The 18,997-nt window shown below is 32.4% G+C and overlaps 1 protein-coding gene across 1 annotated transcript in view; it reads right to left on the bottom strand.

Moving 5' to 3' along the window:
* The window catches only part of LOC126885341 (uncharacterized), a 49,234-nt gene extending 34,720 nt beyond the window's left edge, over window positions 1-14,514 (bottom strand). The window contains exons 1-5 of the mRNA XM_050651898.1: window positions 14,273-14,514; window positions 13,030-13,119; window positions 6,129-6,208; window positions 3,468-3,510; window positions 3,171-3,275 (exon numbers count right to left, since the gene is read on the bottom strand). Of these exons, the coding sequence (XP_050507855.1) occupies window positions 3,171-3,275; window positions 3,468-3,510; window positions 6,129-6,208; window positions 13,030-13,119; window positions 14,273-14,335 (381 nt within the window). The 5' untranslated portion in view covers window positions 14,336-14,514. The remainder of the gene's footprint in view (window positions 1-3,170; window positions 3,276-3,467; window positions 3,511-6,128; window positions 6,209-13,029; window positions 13,120-14,272) is intronic.
* Between the last annotated feature and the right edge of the window lie 4,483 nt (window positions 14,515-18,997).

The following is an 18,997-nucleotide window of genomic DNA, read 5'->3' as shown; positions in this document are numbered from 1 at the left end:
GGTGTACCGTCGCTAGTGATTGTCGACCTTCACTGAAATGACCAGTGAATGTTGATAGTAGAAAATATATATCAGCTTTCACTAGGGAAGGTGAACCTTCACGGAATCAGCCTAGGGAATGTTGAACATCTGGCGGATGTGCACGGCGGGCGAACGACCTTGACCTGTCGTCAATTTAGTTTACATTTTTAATACTTTTATGAAGTTTAACTTGTTTGAACGTATTTAATACCGCATAGTATAATAATTAGTAATTTTACATTTAAGCCTGCAAGTATCTTTTTATTTGCAGATCCCAGTTTAATACTTGTCCAGTAAACATTATAAAAGAAGATGAAATTCCAATGGAAAAGACACTTACTTTACGAACAGTTGCTACTACTCAGTCAACCGGAAGTGGGCAAGGATTTTTTAAGTGCAGTTGTAACAAGAAGTGCCAAACAAAGAAGTGTTACTGCATAAAAAACAATGTTTTATGCAATTCCAAATGCCATAAAGCATTATCATGTTGCAACAAATAATTTTATTATTGTTGACTATAGTATTTTCGTCTCTATTATAGTCTTTAAATTGTAGACTATAGTTTCACGTTTTATTTTGTTCTTATTTGTTCATCTTTCAAATTCTAAATTTACTTTTGTTATAAAAGTATACGTGATTTAAGATTAGTCTTTTATTTCTCTCTAACTTTCCCTAGACTGTTGTAGAGGAGGTTGTCATTCACTATAGGAATTGTCAACCTTCACTAGTGGATGTTGATCTTGTTTGTACGTCTGTGTAACTTTCCCTAGACTGCTGTAGGGGAGGTTGACGTTCACTAAGAATGGTCAACCTTCACTAGTGAAAGTTGATCTTGTTATTTCAGAATTCAACTTTCACTAAGATGCCCAGCGAGAGTCGACCGTGACTAGTAAAGGTTAACCTTCCCTGAAACGTCAACTTTCACTGTAACATATATACACTCACCGGCACAAAATTCCGCCACCCAAAATTTTTGATTAAGTTTGACAATCTATAACTTTATTATTTGTACTTCGATTTTCAAGATTCTTGCACGAGTTTGTAGGTACATGTATTGATGTCAATTGCTATTATTTCGGTAACAAAAATTTTTTGCTTAGATGGCATTATACGGGAGTGAATGTAAGCGTTGTTTTTTCTCCTAACTTTAAAAAATTCTGTGGAAAAATTGGAGGGCTGATTTTGTTTCATACCCTTTTTGTATTATCCTGGAGGTATCACTAAGGTCTTGTTTTTTGAATTATCTGAATATCTCTTTTCTTGTAAGAGCTGTAATTAAAAACACTGCTTTGAAGGTTTATTTAATTAAAAATATCAAACGCACTAAAATTAACAAAACAAAACAAATTTAACAAGAAAACAAAACAATTCAATAGCGGTTATGTCCACCTCTTGCAGCAACGACTGCTCGCAATCTGTTTAGCATCTAATAAAGATGTGTTTTCCTTGCTTGGGGAATAGCCCGATATTCCTCTACAAGGGCCATAAATGTACCAACTTTTCTGGAGGCCTAGGATGACGGCAGATTGCTTTTTTTATTCGTCCCATAAATGCTCAATATGATTGAGATCTGGGCTGTATGCGAGCCATTCTAATCTTATCAATCCAACCTCAATTGTATGAGTCAATCAGTGTTTTTATTTACAAAAAATGGTACAGCTCTTACAAGAAAAAGATATTCGGATAATTCAAAAAAAAATGTTGGTGATGCCTCCGGGAAAATATGACAGGACTATGAAACAAAATCAGCTATTCCATTTTTCCACAGAATTTTTTAAAATTAGGAGAAAATACAACGCTTCTTTCACCCCTGTACAATGACATGCAAGTAAAAATTTTTGTTACCGGAATAATACCAAACAATATGAATATGTACATGTACCTACAAACTGGTGCAAGAATCTTGAAAATCGGAGCACAAATAATAAAGTTATAAATTGTCAAACTTAATCAAAAATTTTGGGTGGCGGAATTTTGTGCCGGTGAGTGTAGCTTCAATAATATCATTTTGTATATTACTTGAAACTCTCGAAAAAACAGATGTTTCTAGATGTTGACAAAATTTTTGATCTTTTTTGGCAATTAATGTTAACAATTCCCCGTAATTGCCTCGATTGTCAGAGTCGTCGCACTCAAAATGATCACGAAACGCTAGTTCTTGTTTGGCCCAAAAACATACAGTATCTCTTATAAGTGTGCTAAGGATATACCATATACCTATCTATTTTTGAACAAACTCATTATGTTTAGCAATATTTGCTTTAAAAGCTTGGTTAAGAGAACTTTTGATTTTTGTTTTGCCAAACTGAATCAAATTGGGTATACATCTTACATGTAGGTAACGGAGAAATTTCATGTCTCCTTTTTAAAAATCTAAAACTATTTAAATCGTGAACCTGGTCCACCCATTTTTCTGTAGAAACCAGAAGACATGCCCAACAATACAGTATATTTTTCTTGCAAAGATAATATAACCAAGGATTTTCACTGTACCAACTAAATTTAAAATATCGAACTACTTTTGTTGATTCCTTTTTTAAATTGTTTAAAATAGGTCTTTCATTTTTAATAATCTCATTTTTTTCTTCAAAATTATACAAGGAGAATTACTTTTCAAGTAGTTGATCGATTAAGAAGCGACACTCATCTATGGTTAACTGCACGCATACTTTTTATAGGTACTGTCACCAATTTTAAATTTGGTAACAGCTCTACTGATACACAGCGCGCTTATGCCGTCGCTTCTTCAAAATTTTCAATCACTACCCGGTCCCGAGCGCCAGCGTGCGTATATAACCATTGTCACCAGAAATGAGTCTGGTAACAGAGTATAACAAAGTGCAACGGAGTCACATAAACTCGCCAATATTTTCGTGTCTACGAGTAGTTGGCTATTTAGTGAGATATTTACTAAGTTAGGTAATATTACCACATAATATAATAATATATTTCTATTGGTAAAAATATTGGTAAATAGAATTATTCATCGTCATAAAATATTTAGTTGCAAGATTTTTAACTGTTACCAATAGTAACAGTGGTTACATGGATGCTTCGCCAGTGTATTACATTCTGTTTTCTGACTAATTAAGTTAGACCAAAACATAAAACATGTATAAAACTATATAAATACTTAATAATGGACTTACGTTTTCATAGTATTGAAAAATATACTGTATACTTCTTGGAATAATTCCCCTTTCATCATAATTACTTGCCGAACCAGTCATTGTATAGGTTTTCCCACTACCAGTCTACAAATGAATGTGTCTATTGTAGCTCCAGATTTTCTGGTATTACAAATTGTATGGTACAAATCTCTACTACTATTTTAGAATTCTACTATTTCTATTCTATTAGTAATTTTACCATTCTAAAATAGAAGGTACAAAAATCATTCCTAAGACTGAACATTTTTTTAATAGTGTTTAGAAATCTGTCCATACCTGCCCGTATGCAAAAATGGTTCCATTAAATCCATCCATTACACTAAAATAGAAAAGTGTCTAAATATGTATTGCAATGTTCTACACACCAAGTCAAATACACAGTCAAACACATTGAAGTCAAATATCAAGACAAATTTTCTATGAGAAGAAAAGAAATTGAGCAAAAAATAAATGCTTCATGGAGATATCTCATCACAATCATAGCTGAAGGTTATGGCTACCTATATCATATTACAGGTAAAGGGTTTAGAACCGATGAAGTTAGCAATGGTAGGGGAGCAAAGTATGCTAAATGTGCAGTCACTCGAGCGTTATGGGGACCTATTGGGTTGTGAAGAGTAGGTCCTAAAACCAAAACAAGTTAAGTAAAGTTTTCCATTTTAGTGGGGACTTTCCATTTTTAATTTAATTTTCCATTTCCAACAATCGTTTCTTTAGATGATAGCGCCATCTATCCATAATTCGAAAAATGCCTCATATAAAAGTTACTTATTTTTACGTAAGGAATCCAAATCTGCAATAAAAAATGGTGGCTCTCATTTAAGATTTTAAAGTAACCCCCACCCCACCTCCGTGGGGGGTCGTGTTTAGTGCCATTCGATAGATTTTTCAAAAATATTGAATAAGTGTATTTTTCAGTTTTTCGATCTGTCATTTTAATTTCATTTTAAAATTTTAAATTTACCCCCCACCCCTCTCCGTGGGAAGTCGTGTTTGGTATCATTCGATAGATTTTTGAAAAATATTGAGCACGTATTTTTTAGTTTTTCGATCTGTCATTCTTCTTCTTATGGTGCCTATCCGTTATGGATGTTGGACACTAACATGGCCATTCTGACTTTGTTGACTGCTGCCCTGAAAAGTTCATCTGTCATTCATTTCGCGAAATATTCGCTTTTTTCTTGAGAAACTTTGGGACCCACCCACGTTCAAATCATCAGATTTTTTAAATATACACTCTTTTGCATGTATTTACTTAACTTACCTTATCTTAATCTGAAAATTTCGAATTTTTCTAAGGATAGATATTATTCGGGCCCCCCTTAACGAACTTAACGAACTCCCCTGCATTAAGAGCCAATATATGGTAGAGATACATTTTCAGGGTACAAGGTTTCTCCCCATGTAATAATCTGACGCGCTCCAGTAACTGCAAAAATTACCCGCTTGGGCTCCCCTACGACAACAAGACAATAATTAAAAATCCACAAGGAAAAGTTTTCCTGTAGTTGGCTGTATACCATGTAATACAAAAAATAGTAAAATCCTTTATAAAAGGTATATTTAAAATCCCTAAAAAGGGCTACATCACAATCACATAACTAGTTTTCGACTGGTTTACCAGTCATCATCAGTGCTTACGTGAAGTTTACATGCTAACCACCAAGATATAATTTACAAAAATATTAGGTAAAATATTATTATAATATTAATAATATTATCACATCTGAACTGTGATTCGACTTGTTCACATTAGTCCTGTTGCCAGGGGGGTACAACGGCCTCTTTAATTCAGATGGACTTACCCAAGTTTTTTTATGTATTTTTACTCGTAGAACACGAATTTTTTGGGTAACAGTTGATCCGGATGTAGATAAGATTGTAATAAAAAAGAACTTGAGGAATTACGTAACAGCGATTTTTCGCAAAACAAAACATTTTTTTGTATTTGTTGGGTGATTCTCAGCAAAAAATGGTCTTACAAGTTTTTTCGTAGGATGCATAGTTTTCAAGATAAACGCGGTTGAACTTTCAAAAAATCGAAAAAGTGCAATTTTTGAACCCGAATAACTTTTCATTAAAAAATAAAATAGCAATTCTGCTTACTGCATTTGAAAGTTCAAGTCAAATTCTATCGGTTTTGATTATTTGCATTGCTAAAAATTAAGTTTTTATTTGTTAAACAAAGCCATAAACACATAGTGTTTCCCGTGCCCAATGCATGTGTTTTAATGTACGTAATCTACGTAGAAATTGTCTGTATGCTCGCCTACTCGTTCGATTTTAAATAAGAAATGCAAATCACTATGTGTTTATAGCTTTGTTTAACAATAAAAAAATTAATTTTTAGCAATGAAAGTAATCAAAACCGATAGAATTTTACTTGATCTTTCAAATGCGGAAAGCAGAATTGCTATTTTATTTTTCAATCAAAAGTTATTCGGGTTCAAAAATTGCATTTTTTCGATTTTTTGAAAGTTCAACCGCGTTTATGTCGAAAACTATGCATCCTACGAAAAAACTTGTACAAACATTTTTTGCTTAAAATGGCCCAAAAAATACAAAAAAATGTTTTGTTTTGCGAAAAATCGCTGTTATGTGATTCCTCGAGTTCTTTGTTTATAACAATCTTATCGACATTCGGATCGACTGTTACCCAAAAAATTCGTGTTCTATGGGTCAAAATACATAAAAAAACCTGGGTAAGTTCATCTGAATTAAGGAGGCCGTTGTACCCCCACTGGCGACAGGACTACATGGTGGAAGTGTAGCAGCAAGTGAAAATCAGTCTACGATACAACAACAAAAAAACAAAGGAAGACTACGAAAACAGATTTCATAATGTTCACCAAGAGGAAGAAGAAGGAGAGGAAGACCTAGAAAAATTAGCGAAAAGGCATAGACAAAGAAATATAAAGAGGAGAATATGGAACTTACCTCGTTATTACAGGTTTTGCAATTATATCGAATATATCAGCCTGTAATGAATTTACATTGAATACTTTATGAAACCTGAAATAAACTTTTTGTTACTTGGAATTTTATTTAGTATGTATAATAGAAACAATTAAAATTGGGCTCTAATAATAATTGTTAAGCATGACTTCTCTATCGATAAAATTTGAGTAGGTATCGCAGAACATACAAGGCGCGACCTTTAGATATCCATCTGGGAGTAGTGAAAATTATATCGTTCACGTTATAAAGTCCTTTTGATGGGCATTTTTCAGTTCGTCACAAATGATAGAAAACAAGAATGTGTGTGTACTTTGTACGCACGTAAGAAGTTATACTTCTACTACATATTATGTGATTTTTAAGACTATACCAAAAATTTAAAAAAATAAAATAAAACGCACACAAACACATTGAAAAATGCCACAAAGAAAAAATGATTTCTGGACGATAATAATTGTTGGCAAAAATTTTAAATACGCATTTGCTGAAAAAAAAATTATATAACAAATATACTTACAATCATAATATGCATAAAAAAATAAAAAAATAAAACTTGCATCGGGAATTGAACCCTTGAATTTCGTGCCGCTTTGACTCGTAATCGAAGCGTAGACTCACTCGTCCAATCGCACATTATTTATCATGTGGAAAAATACGGTAACTGAACGTTTTACTGTTTGACACTTGTTTTGAAAATTATGTAGTTTAAATTTTGTGGAAGAAAATATAAAAATATAACAAAACAGTAAGAAAACAATATATTAGATGAAGATTGGTAGAACTTTTGTTGGTAATCAAATTAAGTATGTAAATCAAAGCATTACATACCTACTAGATAAATAAATCTACGCCAAAAAATCATAATTTAAAAATAAAAATCGAACCTAATTTGGGATTTCTCTCTAAAATCCGCATTCTTGAGAAAATAAATGTATGTATTTCAACCTAATCCAAATGTATAATTACAATATGATTATAATAAAAACTAGGTACTTACCAAATTAGAATGAGTTTTCCTTGTCCAAAATAGTCCAAAAGTCCAAAAATATAGGTATATGAAAACTATTTAAAAAGACAGTATAACTATTAACTAACTTTTGTTTGTTGTTTCTTTTCACACAAATTTTAAAACGCAACAACCATAAATAATCTAACTACAGCTGTGCCACAGCCACCATATTGAATAATTTTTGACATGTCATTTGAACATCCAATCAGAACAAAGTTATAATGCGCATGCGCCCGGTCGCTAGGTTTTCCCATATAAAAATTTACCCTCTATCGCCGGTAAAGAAGTATAACTTCAAAAAGTCCGTGATAACACACATTTATAACATTTATTCTAACATGACATTTTAGTTCAATCTGACAGTTGTCACATTTTATTTGCAATTTGGAATAAAAACAAATCAATTGTGTTTATTGCATTTATAAAATGGTATTTTCTTTGATTTGTATAGTCTTATAAATTGTACAGATTATATTCGTAGATATATTATATAATTCGTAAATAATTTTTTTTTCGATTATAGCGCCGTCTATGGACAACCAGAATAAATGTCTATAATCACGGACGTGCATACAATTTAATTCGTTAGAAAGAAATCGGAAAACTGTGACGCACTGAAAGATGCAATGAGAAAAATACAACACCGCAATACGTGGAACAGACTACTCGTCATCACATAAATGCCTCAAATCAAAACAAACTCTAATGTCTAATCCCAGTATATACAGAGTGAGTTTTATGTATGGAAACTCTCATTTATCTCGGAAATGGCTTACACGATTTTTATAGATTTTGGTAGATAGTGGTTTTCTAATGCGGCCGATATTACAGTGCTAATTACATTGTTGTCAGATTTTCCGTTTTTCTGGAAATCTAATAAACTTTCTTATTTCAAATAGAACACTCTGTATATTTTTTGCGTTTTGAAATCCTTAAGAAATACTGATTATTTTTCATGTTATACTTCCTATACATAAATGCTATAGTTTCGGAGTTATTGCTACATTTATTTAAAAAAAAAATAAATTTTAAAAATCAATTTTATTGGCCCGGGTAAACATTGTTTTCGGTTGTTTGGACCATTTTGAACAAAAAAGATCTTCTATAATTTTTCTCTGAAATTAATCGTTTCCGAGTTATAAACAATTTAAAACTGAAAAAAAATCGAATAATGACGATTTTCAAGGTTCAAAGACATAAATAAAAAATATTATTTTTGAAACTGCGAAGTATCCAAATTCAAGTTCAAGCCTTATTTTATCAGCTACCGATAAGTAATTTGAGCTTGTTTTATTGTAAAACATTGTTTTTTAGTTGTAAATGCTCGCCCGTCCTCTCATATGTCATTAACAATTAAAAAGCAATGTTTTAGAAAAAAAACGAGCCAAAAACTCTTATGGCAAGCTATTAGAAGAAGAATTGAGCTTGAATTTAATTGCTTCGTAATTTCAAAAATTATATTTTTTACTTGTGTTTTTGAACCTTGAAAATTGGCATTATTCGATTTTTTTCAGTTTTAAATTGTTTTTTACTCGAAAACGATTAATTTTAGAGAAATATTAAAAAGACCTTTTTTGTTCCTATTGATCCAAAGAATGTAAAACAATGTCTAACCCGGGCCGAAAGAATTGATGTTTATAAGTTGTTTAATTTTTTTTTAATAAATGTAGCAATAACTCCTAAATTATGGCATTTAGGTATAGGGAATATAACATAAAAAATAATGAGTATTTCTTAATGACTTCAAAACGCAAAAAATATACAGGGTATTCTATTTGAAATAAGAGAGTTCATTATATTTCCAGAAAAACGGAAGAGCTGACAACAATGTAATTAGCATTATAATATCGGCCGCTTTAGAAAACCCCTATATAAAAAATCTATAAAAATCGTGCAAGCCGTTTTCGAGATAATTGAGTGTTTCCATAAGTACATAAGACTCACTCTGTATAACAAACAGCGACGATACTCTGCGAGCTTGGTAAAGTTACGCATTTTTTTCCGCGCAGGCAGATTCCGGCGAAAAGTCGCAGAACTCACTGCGATTCTGCACACTTTCAATCTTGAAGGTTTGACTAGCAACTCAGGTGTGTAGTAGCACAGTTGCTGCTGGTTTAACCTTGTACGTTTGTTTTAATATGTTGCCTTTTAAGCTGTTGGAACTACTAAAATCATTCAAAGATTTGATAATTTATTTGATCTATTGAACTCGTCGAATATTTCTAAATAAGCCCTAAATTAGTAACTAATTCTGAATTCCAGAAATATTTTTCATTAAGCCACTCCGGTCGTACCTTTTCGCCTCGGATGACAGAGAACAAGATGGCTGCCTCTACAAAACAAGACTGCAACAACTTCAAAGGCGCCGACGAGAGTGGCGCTACTGTTTGTTTTTAATACTGTGGTCTAAAGCGGGAGGCCGCACGCCAAAGAAATATGAAACATGAAACAAATACTTAGGTAAATTGTAAAAAACTAAACCGTTTCATGTTATGTACTAATCAAAGAAACAAAAATGAAATATGTATAGTCAACAGTGAAAAGTGTTGATGACGAGGTCCTTGCTGTTGTGACACTCTTTTGTTACTGTCATAGCCACCTTTACTTTACAAGCCATGAAGAGAAAAAGGTAACGTCGCAATTGATGACGTCGGTAGTCTGACTTTCGGACTACCGCTTTCGAAACCACGATTTTAAATTACAAATTCAAGCAAAAATTTATAGTATTTTTTAAGTCCAACAGGAAAATATATTTACTAGAAGCTTTTACAAAATCAAATTAAAAGTAATTCGTTGTAAATAACGTTTATTATACAAAAAAAGAAACAATGACAAGAAAATGTGTAAAATACTTTATTTTAAATAAATAATATCTTATTTTAAATTATATGCAAAATATCACTAGAAATAACTATAAAAACAATTGGTGACAATGTTTGATGTGCATTGTTGGGGTTTAGAGTAGATAACTTTCTTTTTTGTTATCACCCTTATCGTTATATTTCTTTTTATACTTTTTTGAAGATTCATTACTTTGATGGCTGCTATTTTTGTATAATTATTTAAAACAATATTACACATAATTTTTATAACAGCAGAATAAACTTTGAAGGTATTTTCCCTATATTCACACTAAAATTCAAAATTTAAGTGAAATCCTTCATGCTGTTGTAAACTTTTCATTAACAAAGATCATAATAACATTAAGTGACAATAATTTTTTTGCAAAAATAATTTTTTAAGATTGGGATTGTTAATAATAAATTCAAATGTTAAACAAAGGTGATAATAAATACATTTTACTGAATCCGTTGCTAAGCACAAACCATCCCTTTGCAAATAATCATAGTAATCTGCTCCAGTTGTCTCTCCTTTACTGCAAAAAACAAACTGTTTGAACTAGAATCACCTTAGTAACATACCTTTTAAAGCTCTTTATAATTTGTAGCACGAAACATTGTAAAATTTTTCAGTTTCTCTGTAAATACCGGGTGTCCACTTATATTTTCCCCCATTTCAACTGCCTATAACTTCTAAACGGCTCAAGATAGAAATATGCAGTTTTCGATGAAATGTTTTATTTTAGTAAAAGTTTTGTCTGAATGGATTGAATTTTTTATATCGCTTTTAAATACGAAAATAAAAATGGCGGATTTTTTAAAAAAACGTTGTTGACTTTTTTTTAATGGAACACCCAGTATATTTTTTTTTGTAAATTGAAAGAAAATTCATTCACCTATCCAGCGTTGTAAAGTTTTTCAAAATCGGTTGTCAAATCACTGAGTAAGTAATTTTTAAAATGAGAGGTGCAACGTGGATATCACATACCTAAATAACATAATTAAACAAATTGATAGTATGTTATGTGATTTCCACATTGCATCTCTTATTTTACAAATTAATTGCTCAGTCATTTGACAACCGATTTTAAAAATAATTATATCGCTGGATAGGTAAATGACCATTTTTTCAAGCTTTTAGGTAAATGACCATTTTTTATATCGCTTTTAAATAAAAAATGGCGGATTTAAAAAAAACGTTGTTGACTTTTTTTATTAAAACACTCAGTATATTTTTTCGTAACTTGGAAAAAAACGGTCATTTACCTATCCAGCGATATAATTTTTTTTAAAATCGGTTGTCAAATGACTGAACAACTAATTTTTAAAATGAGAGATGCAATGTGGAAATCACATAACATACATAGTATCAATTTGCTTAAATAGTTATGTTATTCAGGTATGTGATATCCACGTTGCACCTCTCATTTAAAAAATTAATTATTCAGTGATTTGACAACCGATTTTGAAAAACTTTATATAGCTGGATAGGTGAATGACATTTCTTTCAATTTACAAAAAAAATATACTGGGTGTTCCATTAAAAAAAAGTCAACAACGTTTTTTGCGATTTGAAAGCGATATAAAAAATTCAATCCTTTCAGACAAAACTTTTACTAAAATAAAAGATTTCAGCGAAAACCGCATATTTCTATCTTAAGCCGTTTAGAAGTTATAGGCAGTTAAAATGGGAGAAAATATAAGTGGACACCCGGTATATGGTGAATATTGTATACAAACAAATGAGAACTGACAGACTTAACCGGTCTACCATTAGATGTTGCCAAGTTTCAACTTCATGGCTTGTTAAGTAAAGGTGGCTATGTTACTGTCCAAAAAAAGAAAAAGAAAATGGCGTTATTGGGCGTATCCATACAATGACATAAATCATAAACACAGTACATATTTGGTTGCAAAGAAATTAAGTAATCATCATGAATATACAAACATTTACTTTATATTCTATTGTCTATTGTAGGTCCTAGTTTAAAGAAAAAAGATACTTTCTTGTTATTGTCTATTCAAGTACCTCTCCAGGTTATAATTGTGGATACACCTCTTCATTCTGGTCCACCACAATACCACAACAACCAATGCAATATTAAATTGTTGGTCGGTATTCATTTTACTCAAATAGAGGAAAATAGAAGAAGTGAATGAATTCATATACTTGGGACAAATAATAAAATTGAATAGAGACAACCAAACAGCAGAAATAAAGAGACGAATGAAGTTAGCGTGGGCCTCGTTTGGTAAGCTCAGCTTCATATTGAAGAACAAAAAATACCCTCAATATCTAAAAACGAAAATCTACGACCAATGTGTTCTTTCGGTCCTTACATATGGATGTCAAACATGGACGTTCACAAAAGCGAATATGGACAGAATTTCGAAAACACAAAGAGCAATGGAAAGACAAATGATCAACGTAAGACTGTCAGATAGAAAAAGGAATTCCTAGGTAAGAAATATCACAAAAATTAAAGATGCTACTCGCCAAACAGCTAACTAAACTAAAATGGAAATTCGCCGGTCATACGATTAGACAAAAAGACGAAAGATGGAATAAAATTATTAGTAGAGACCATGAACATATAAACGAAAGAGAGGGAGACCACAGATGAGATGGGTAGATGACCTAAAACACCAAACCGGCTCAAAATGGATGCACATGGCTCAGAATAGAGAAAGATGGAGAAGCGAAGGGGAGGCCTATGTCCAATATTGGATGTCACAAGGCTAATAGATAGATTCATTTTACGCACGTAATTAAATTGTTCAAAACGATGAAAGTGAAACCGAAAAATAGAGCAAACCTATTTCATGAAACACGTTTCAAGAAAATGAAAATGTTTCATGCGCATGAATCACACTCGTTTCATTGATGGGCGGACGTGTTTCACGTTTCATGTTTTAATTTCTTTTTTTTTTTTAATAATTTAGCAAAGATATTTTGGTAAATTTTGTCACGTGTTATGTGGTGCAATTATTTGGACCAGGATTTAATAATCTTAAATGATACTTTCCTGAATCCAGATACGTTGTTTAAAGTACATCTTGAGCTTAAGTAAAATGTTAAATCTTCGAAATCTTCTTTATTCGTTGTAATATCATAAGGAACCTGAAAATTGATCAACTTTTATTCAACGATAACATTGTAGAACTATTTAAAAAATGGTAATTAAAAGAGGCTATGAAGTTGATTTTTAAACAACGGATATCTGAAATCTGCAATGGTTGACTAAAACTAAAAACGTTGTCCGAAAGAGATAACTGGAATAAAAAACAATGAGGAAATTTTCATCACTCAAATGCACCAAGAACATCCGGAGTTCTTGTTTATGTTTTAATTATGACAACTTTATAATGAGGGTTTTCATTTATTCTATCAAATTTTGTTTTTCCTTTCTGATTCGTTCTTTTTTACATTTCATGTTAAAATTTTAATTTTACTCCGGACTGATTCTTCTAAGAGGAGACCGATATAATATTCTTCAACTTATTACGATGGGTAAAATCGAAGGACGCACAGGAATTGGTAGAAAGCAGGCCTCTTGGTTGAAGAATATCAGAGAGTGGACAGGAATAAAGAAAGCAGAACAACTATTTAGAATAGCTCAGGACAGAGAGAGTTTCGCCAAGTTAATCGCCAAGGTCAAGGGGACTTGATAGGGCACGTTAAGGAGAAGAAGTGATTCTTCGGGCTGTCTGAGCATTTGAGGACCAGTTTTTAGACTCTGAGGGCCAAGGTTATCTGTTTCCTTAGCCCTATTGATTACATTAACAGCGATACAATATTGAGGTGGTTTCCCCTTGCTTTTCTGACTTCTGTGTAAACGCCAGTTGTGCTGGTACTGTCGATAACGGTCTGATCTATAGCCTTTTCGCTCTGTATCTCCTGTGGTCAGTTCTGAGACGGCCAGATTTCGCCGCTTGATTTTCTGATTCAGTATACTTAAATGAATTTAAAAAATGTACAAAAATCATTCCTTCAACATTCCATTTAACAAATTTTATAATTATTGTTAACCTTCTGTTATTTTCAACACATTTGCTGACTGTATGGTTCCCGTATGATGATACGGGATGTTAAATGTAGGTACCTTAGTTATCAAGGCTTTGTTCTAGTGCATTTTAAAATTCTTTTTGTATAAGTACCTACTAGTATTTTATTATTTTCGTTTCAGAAACAATATAATATAATCTTTTGTTCTCTTGATGTTTTAACTTATTAACATACTAATTTAAGAGTAGAAAATTATAATTGTTCTTACCGTGGGTTTTTCTTCACATCCTTTCTTTACTCTAGCATATACCTTAATCGACTGATTCACCATTTCAATGTCTGACCAGTAAGAATTCACATTTTAATTTTTGTATCAATGTCAACCTAAATAATTAAATTGACTCAATGACACATTGTAAAAAAGTCAACCAATCGACTATGTTGTATAGTGACAGGACTATAGGAGTTTTTATGTCACCGATTTTGATTCTGTCAAAATGTAAAATGCGGAAATCGTTCACAGATCATTGTGATAGCATGTAATAAGATTAATATAAAGCACATCATTTTGGAGTTTCGAATCCAAGTGTAAATATTAATAATCTCTTCCCAAAAGTGACAGTCAAAATTTTGGTGGGAGCGCTTGTTGCAGTTTAATATTTGGCGAGAGCCCGAATTTGATTTTTAAAAATTTTAGCAACACTCACTAGATGTCGCCCCGCCAGAGAAATTTTTGTAAATAGGTACACTGGAATGACTGGAATAGTGACACAAAATGTACTAAACCAACACATTTTGTATACAAAAACTTTAAAAAACGTCGTTTAATGTTATTTGAAGCAAATTTCTTATATCACAAAATTTTAGGTTTTTACTTTAGGATACTTTAGTATCAAAAGTTTGGTTGTTAATTGTATCAAATTGGTACAATTGTACCAACTCTAGCAACGCTGGTTACATAGGAACTTTTATATGAGGCCCTTAGAACCAGAAACATGTTAACAATAGACCAGGCTAGGGATATGCCACTCAATGCATCGGGCTGTAACGCTAATATCAAGTACAGTGATCTACAGTCGGAAAAATGAAAGAATACCCATGAACGAACATATAAAACACGCTGTATTTTCCTGTCACCGTGTCACAAAGAAAATTGTCCAGTGCAAGTACATGTAACAATAATTATTACATGTACTTGCGCCGGTCAATTTTTTGTGTGACACGGTGACAGGAAAATACAGCGTGTTTTATATGTTCGTTCATGGGTATTCTTTCATTTTTCCTACTGTAGCTATCTTTGTCTGTCGTACGAGTGTGAGCGTATCTAGCAAGAGGTGGGAGTAATGGAACGACAGACACAGAGGCGGCGGCCATCATATGCTAGAAAGAGAAAGCTAAGCGCCGGTAAAGAGAGATAGATATAGATAGACCACCAACCTGAACTGCTCCGCATTACGCTATTTTTCGGACCTGGCCTAATCTACTTGTTATTATATATATATATATATATATATATATATATATATATATATATATATATATATATATATATATATATATATGTAACTCGTAAAGTTTGGGGACAGTATCGGTTACTTAATGGTGAGTTTGAGGACATTAGTCAAGTTTGGGGACCGTCCTCAAACTTTCTTTTTGGGAAACGGTTAGTTTGAGGACATGTCCCCAAACTGTTGTGCCTATTGACTATTGGTGATTTTGAGGACATATCTGACAATAGTAATGTTTTTAAAGTATGTAAGGTCTCACGGCTGGAAAGTTCATGATGGGTGTTGTTTTTGGGGCTTATAAGTAAAAATTGTAATTGGCTGACGTTTAGTCTGGAACTGCATCACACTTTTTCAAAGTATGGTAAACGTTTATATTACTAATTTAAAAGTTGTTAGGTCATAAATTTTGTGAATTATAAAACATTATTAATATGTTATTTAATTTCACTATGTCCAACCAATATCTTCAGAGCACTAAATGTATTTGCAAAATTGGTTTTACATTACAATCTTAGTTTTTAATAAGCTACCTAGTGATGTTGTAATACAAATAAGGAACGAAAATTGTCGTGGCCGCGCCAAATTTCAAAAGTTGTCATTTTGAATCGAATTCAATCATGTCTGGATTTTAAAGCTATAAGATACCTTATCAAAAATTAAGATACTAATATGTCTGTAAACCTGTATTGCCCCAGTTCCCAATATATTTTTTCACAACTGTAGCAGTTAGTGCTAGGTTTGTTCTAGTTTGTTCTGTAATTTTGAAGTTTGTTCTAAAAAATAAAAGAATTATTGAAAAAAATATGTGGTTTTTTAACTTGACATAAACTTGTATGGCCCACTCGAAAACAAAAACTTTCCGGAATATTCAAGCAGATAGCCACTTAGTGCTAGGTTTGTTCTACCTCCCGGCGGAAGCCAGAAATTAGTTGTTTCCCATAAACAAAAAAGTTATTCAACATACAATGTAGCGCTCCCATTTTACGTAATTTCAGCTGTTTCTACTACGCCAACAATGGATGGGTGATACCTATGCCATGAAAAAAGAAAAAAAAAGTTTTGTGTAACGTGTAATGTGGCCGTTTTTTTTCTGTTTTTACTGTTTGGGGTTGTACGGAGGACAAAGCATTTCCAACCAAAATTCATGTTTATATTCACAAGATGCAAATGATAACACCTCAATGCTGTAGTGGCACTTTTTTACTATTTGACGTAAGTAAAAAAAGAGTTTTGTACTTCTTTTTCTTACAAGACCTCTTTTTTTATTTCAGCATTAGCTCCGATGATGACGTTTATGTCGAAAGCGCTCAGCTAAAGAAATAAATTATTTACACACTTTGACATACTACATTTTTTATTTCCTTTATTTTTATTTAGTCAAATTGACTGAACCGGCTGTGGAAATTGTGCGCAAAAAACAGGAGAAACAATTTGAATTTGGAAAGATCGATCAGGCGCATCTTAAGCGTACTTTTTAGCAATAAAACTCACAAATTTAGATACACTTAAACAGATGTTAGTCAATATACAGGGTGTTTCAAAAGTAAGGTATACTATTTAAGCGGATTCTTTGGTTTATTTTATATGAACGTATGTCTAAAACGTTTTAAATTTTTAGATACAAGGTAATAAAATAAATAAAAGCTACCTAATGTAATAAATATAATAAATAATCATCATCATCATCAATGGTGCTACAGCCGTATGAAAGAGCCTCGACCTTCCCAACTCTATTACGCCAGTCAGTCCTACCCATTGCCAACCGTTGCCAGTTTGCTGCGACTATTTTTCTCCCATCCTCATCTACACCATCGTTCCATTTGAGTTTTGGCCTACCCCTATTTCTACTTCCCACAGATTGTGACATAAGGGCTCTTCTAGAAGGGTTGTTCTGCTGTGATCTTGCTAGATGTCCTGCTTATCTTAATTTTCCTATTCTTATAAGAGATACCTACTACGTCTTTACCACCAAATTTTTGTTTATATCTGTGGTATACCTCGTAGTTGTACCTCATCCCCCAAATGCCATTTTCACAGATGCCAACGAATATTCCTCTGAGGATCCTTCGTTAAAATATAAGCATAAGGTTTTCATCAGCCTTGGAGATGGTCCATGTCTCTGATCCATATGTCAACAATGGTTGTATAAGGGTTTTGTATATGGTTATTTTTGTTTTTTGGTCGTAAGTTTTTGCTTTTCATAATATGTCTACTTAGTCCAAAATAGCATTTGTTTGCTAGGATTATCCTTCGCTTGATTTCTTCCGTCATGACGTTCTCCTTTGAGATCAGGGAGCCTAAGTATGTGAATTTGTCCACCACTTAAAAGTAGAGTTATCAACCGTGAATTGGTGACCGATGTTTCTGGCTCTATTGTTGGGTGTTGATGCCATCATCTTAGTTTTCTCCTCGTTTACTTGCAGGCCCATACTTTTTGAGGAATTTAAGAAGGTGGTATACATTTCTTCTAGCTTGCGTTTTGTGCGAGCAATTAGGTCCACGTCATTTGCGTATGCCAAAATTTGGGATGACTTATTAAAAATATTTCCTCTGTTGTCTATTTGGGCATGTCTGATCGCCTTTTCCAGAGCTATGTTAAACACGCCAGCACATCTCGCCAGTACACCTCGCCAGCAAAGATGTGGACATTATCCATGACTTCATACAATTTATTTCTTAGGAAAATATCATAGGCCGATTGAAATCTACGAAAATATGGTATGTGTCGATATTGAATTCATTGGTTTTTTCCAGTATTTGCCTTAGCACAAAGATCTGGTCTGTTGTTGATCGACAACTAAATAATAAATAAATAAAAAAATAAAAGGTAATCTTTATATACACAACGTTTCAAAAGTAAAGTAAAATATTTAAGGGGGTGATTTTTGGGTTTATTTTAAGAAGAAAACTTTATTCGAGATGTCATAAAGGTCTTAAATTTTGAGATATACGAAATATCTATAAATCCCTAGGTTGTTCAATTTGTTAATAGAACAGTCTAATATTTTGACCACCATGTACAAAGATAGGTATAGGAAACCTTAACAAAGATTGGAAGCTAAGTAAATTTTACATACGATAAACTAATAAAATACAGGACGTTTCATTTAACATAAGTACGTTATTACACCTTGAATATTGTTAATAGAACAATGTATTATTTTGACCACCCTGTACAAAATTTTGCTACAATAAATATCTATTTAAAACGCTGAGTAGTCTATTATTAAGATCCAAGAAAAAAATTTGTCACTGATACTTTTTTCTAAAACGTTACATTTTTATAAAAATCGAAATAAATCAAAACACCCTGAACGTAGGTATAGAGAACCCTCTTATGCCCTTATAAAAGTACAGCTTATTTTTTAAGGGAAATTAAAAAATGTTACCTGATATAGGGTGTTCCATAAGAAAAAATATAACTTTGATATACTATCTTTTGGAGCACCCTCCATAATTCACATTATTTTTAGATTGTAGTGTTA

This window comes from Diabrotica virgifera, chromosome 5, assembly GCF_917563875.1.
Source record: "Diabrotica virgifera virgifera chromosome 5, PGI_DIABVI_V3a".
Classification (NCBI taxonomy): domain Eukaryota; kingdom Metazoa; phylum Arthropoda; class Insecta; order Coleoptera; family Chrysomelidae; genus Diabrotica; species Diabrotica virgifera.
Note: the sequence above shows the minus strand (reverse complement) of the source record. Positions and strands in the feature narration are given on the sequence as shown.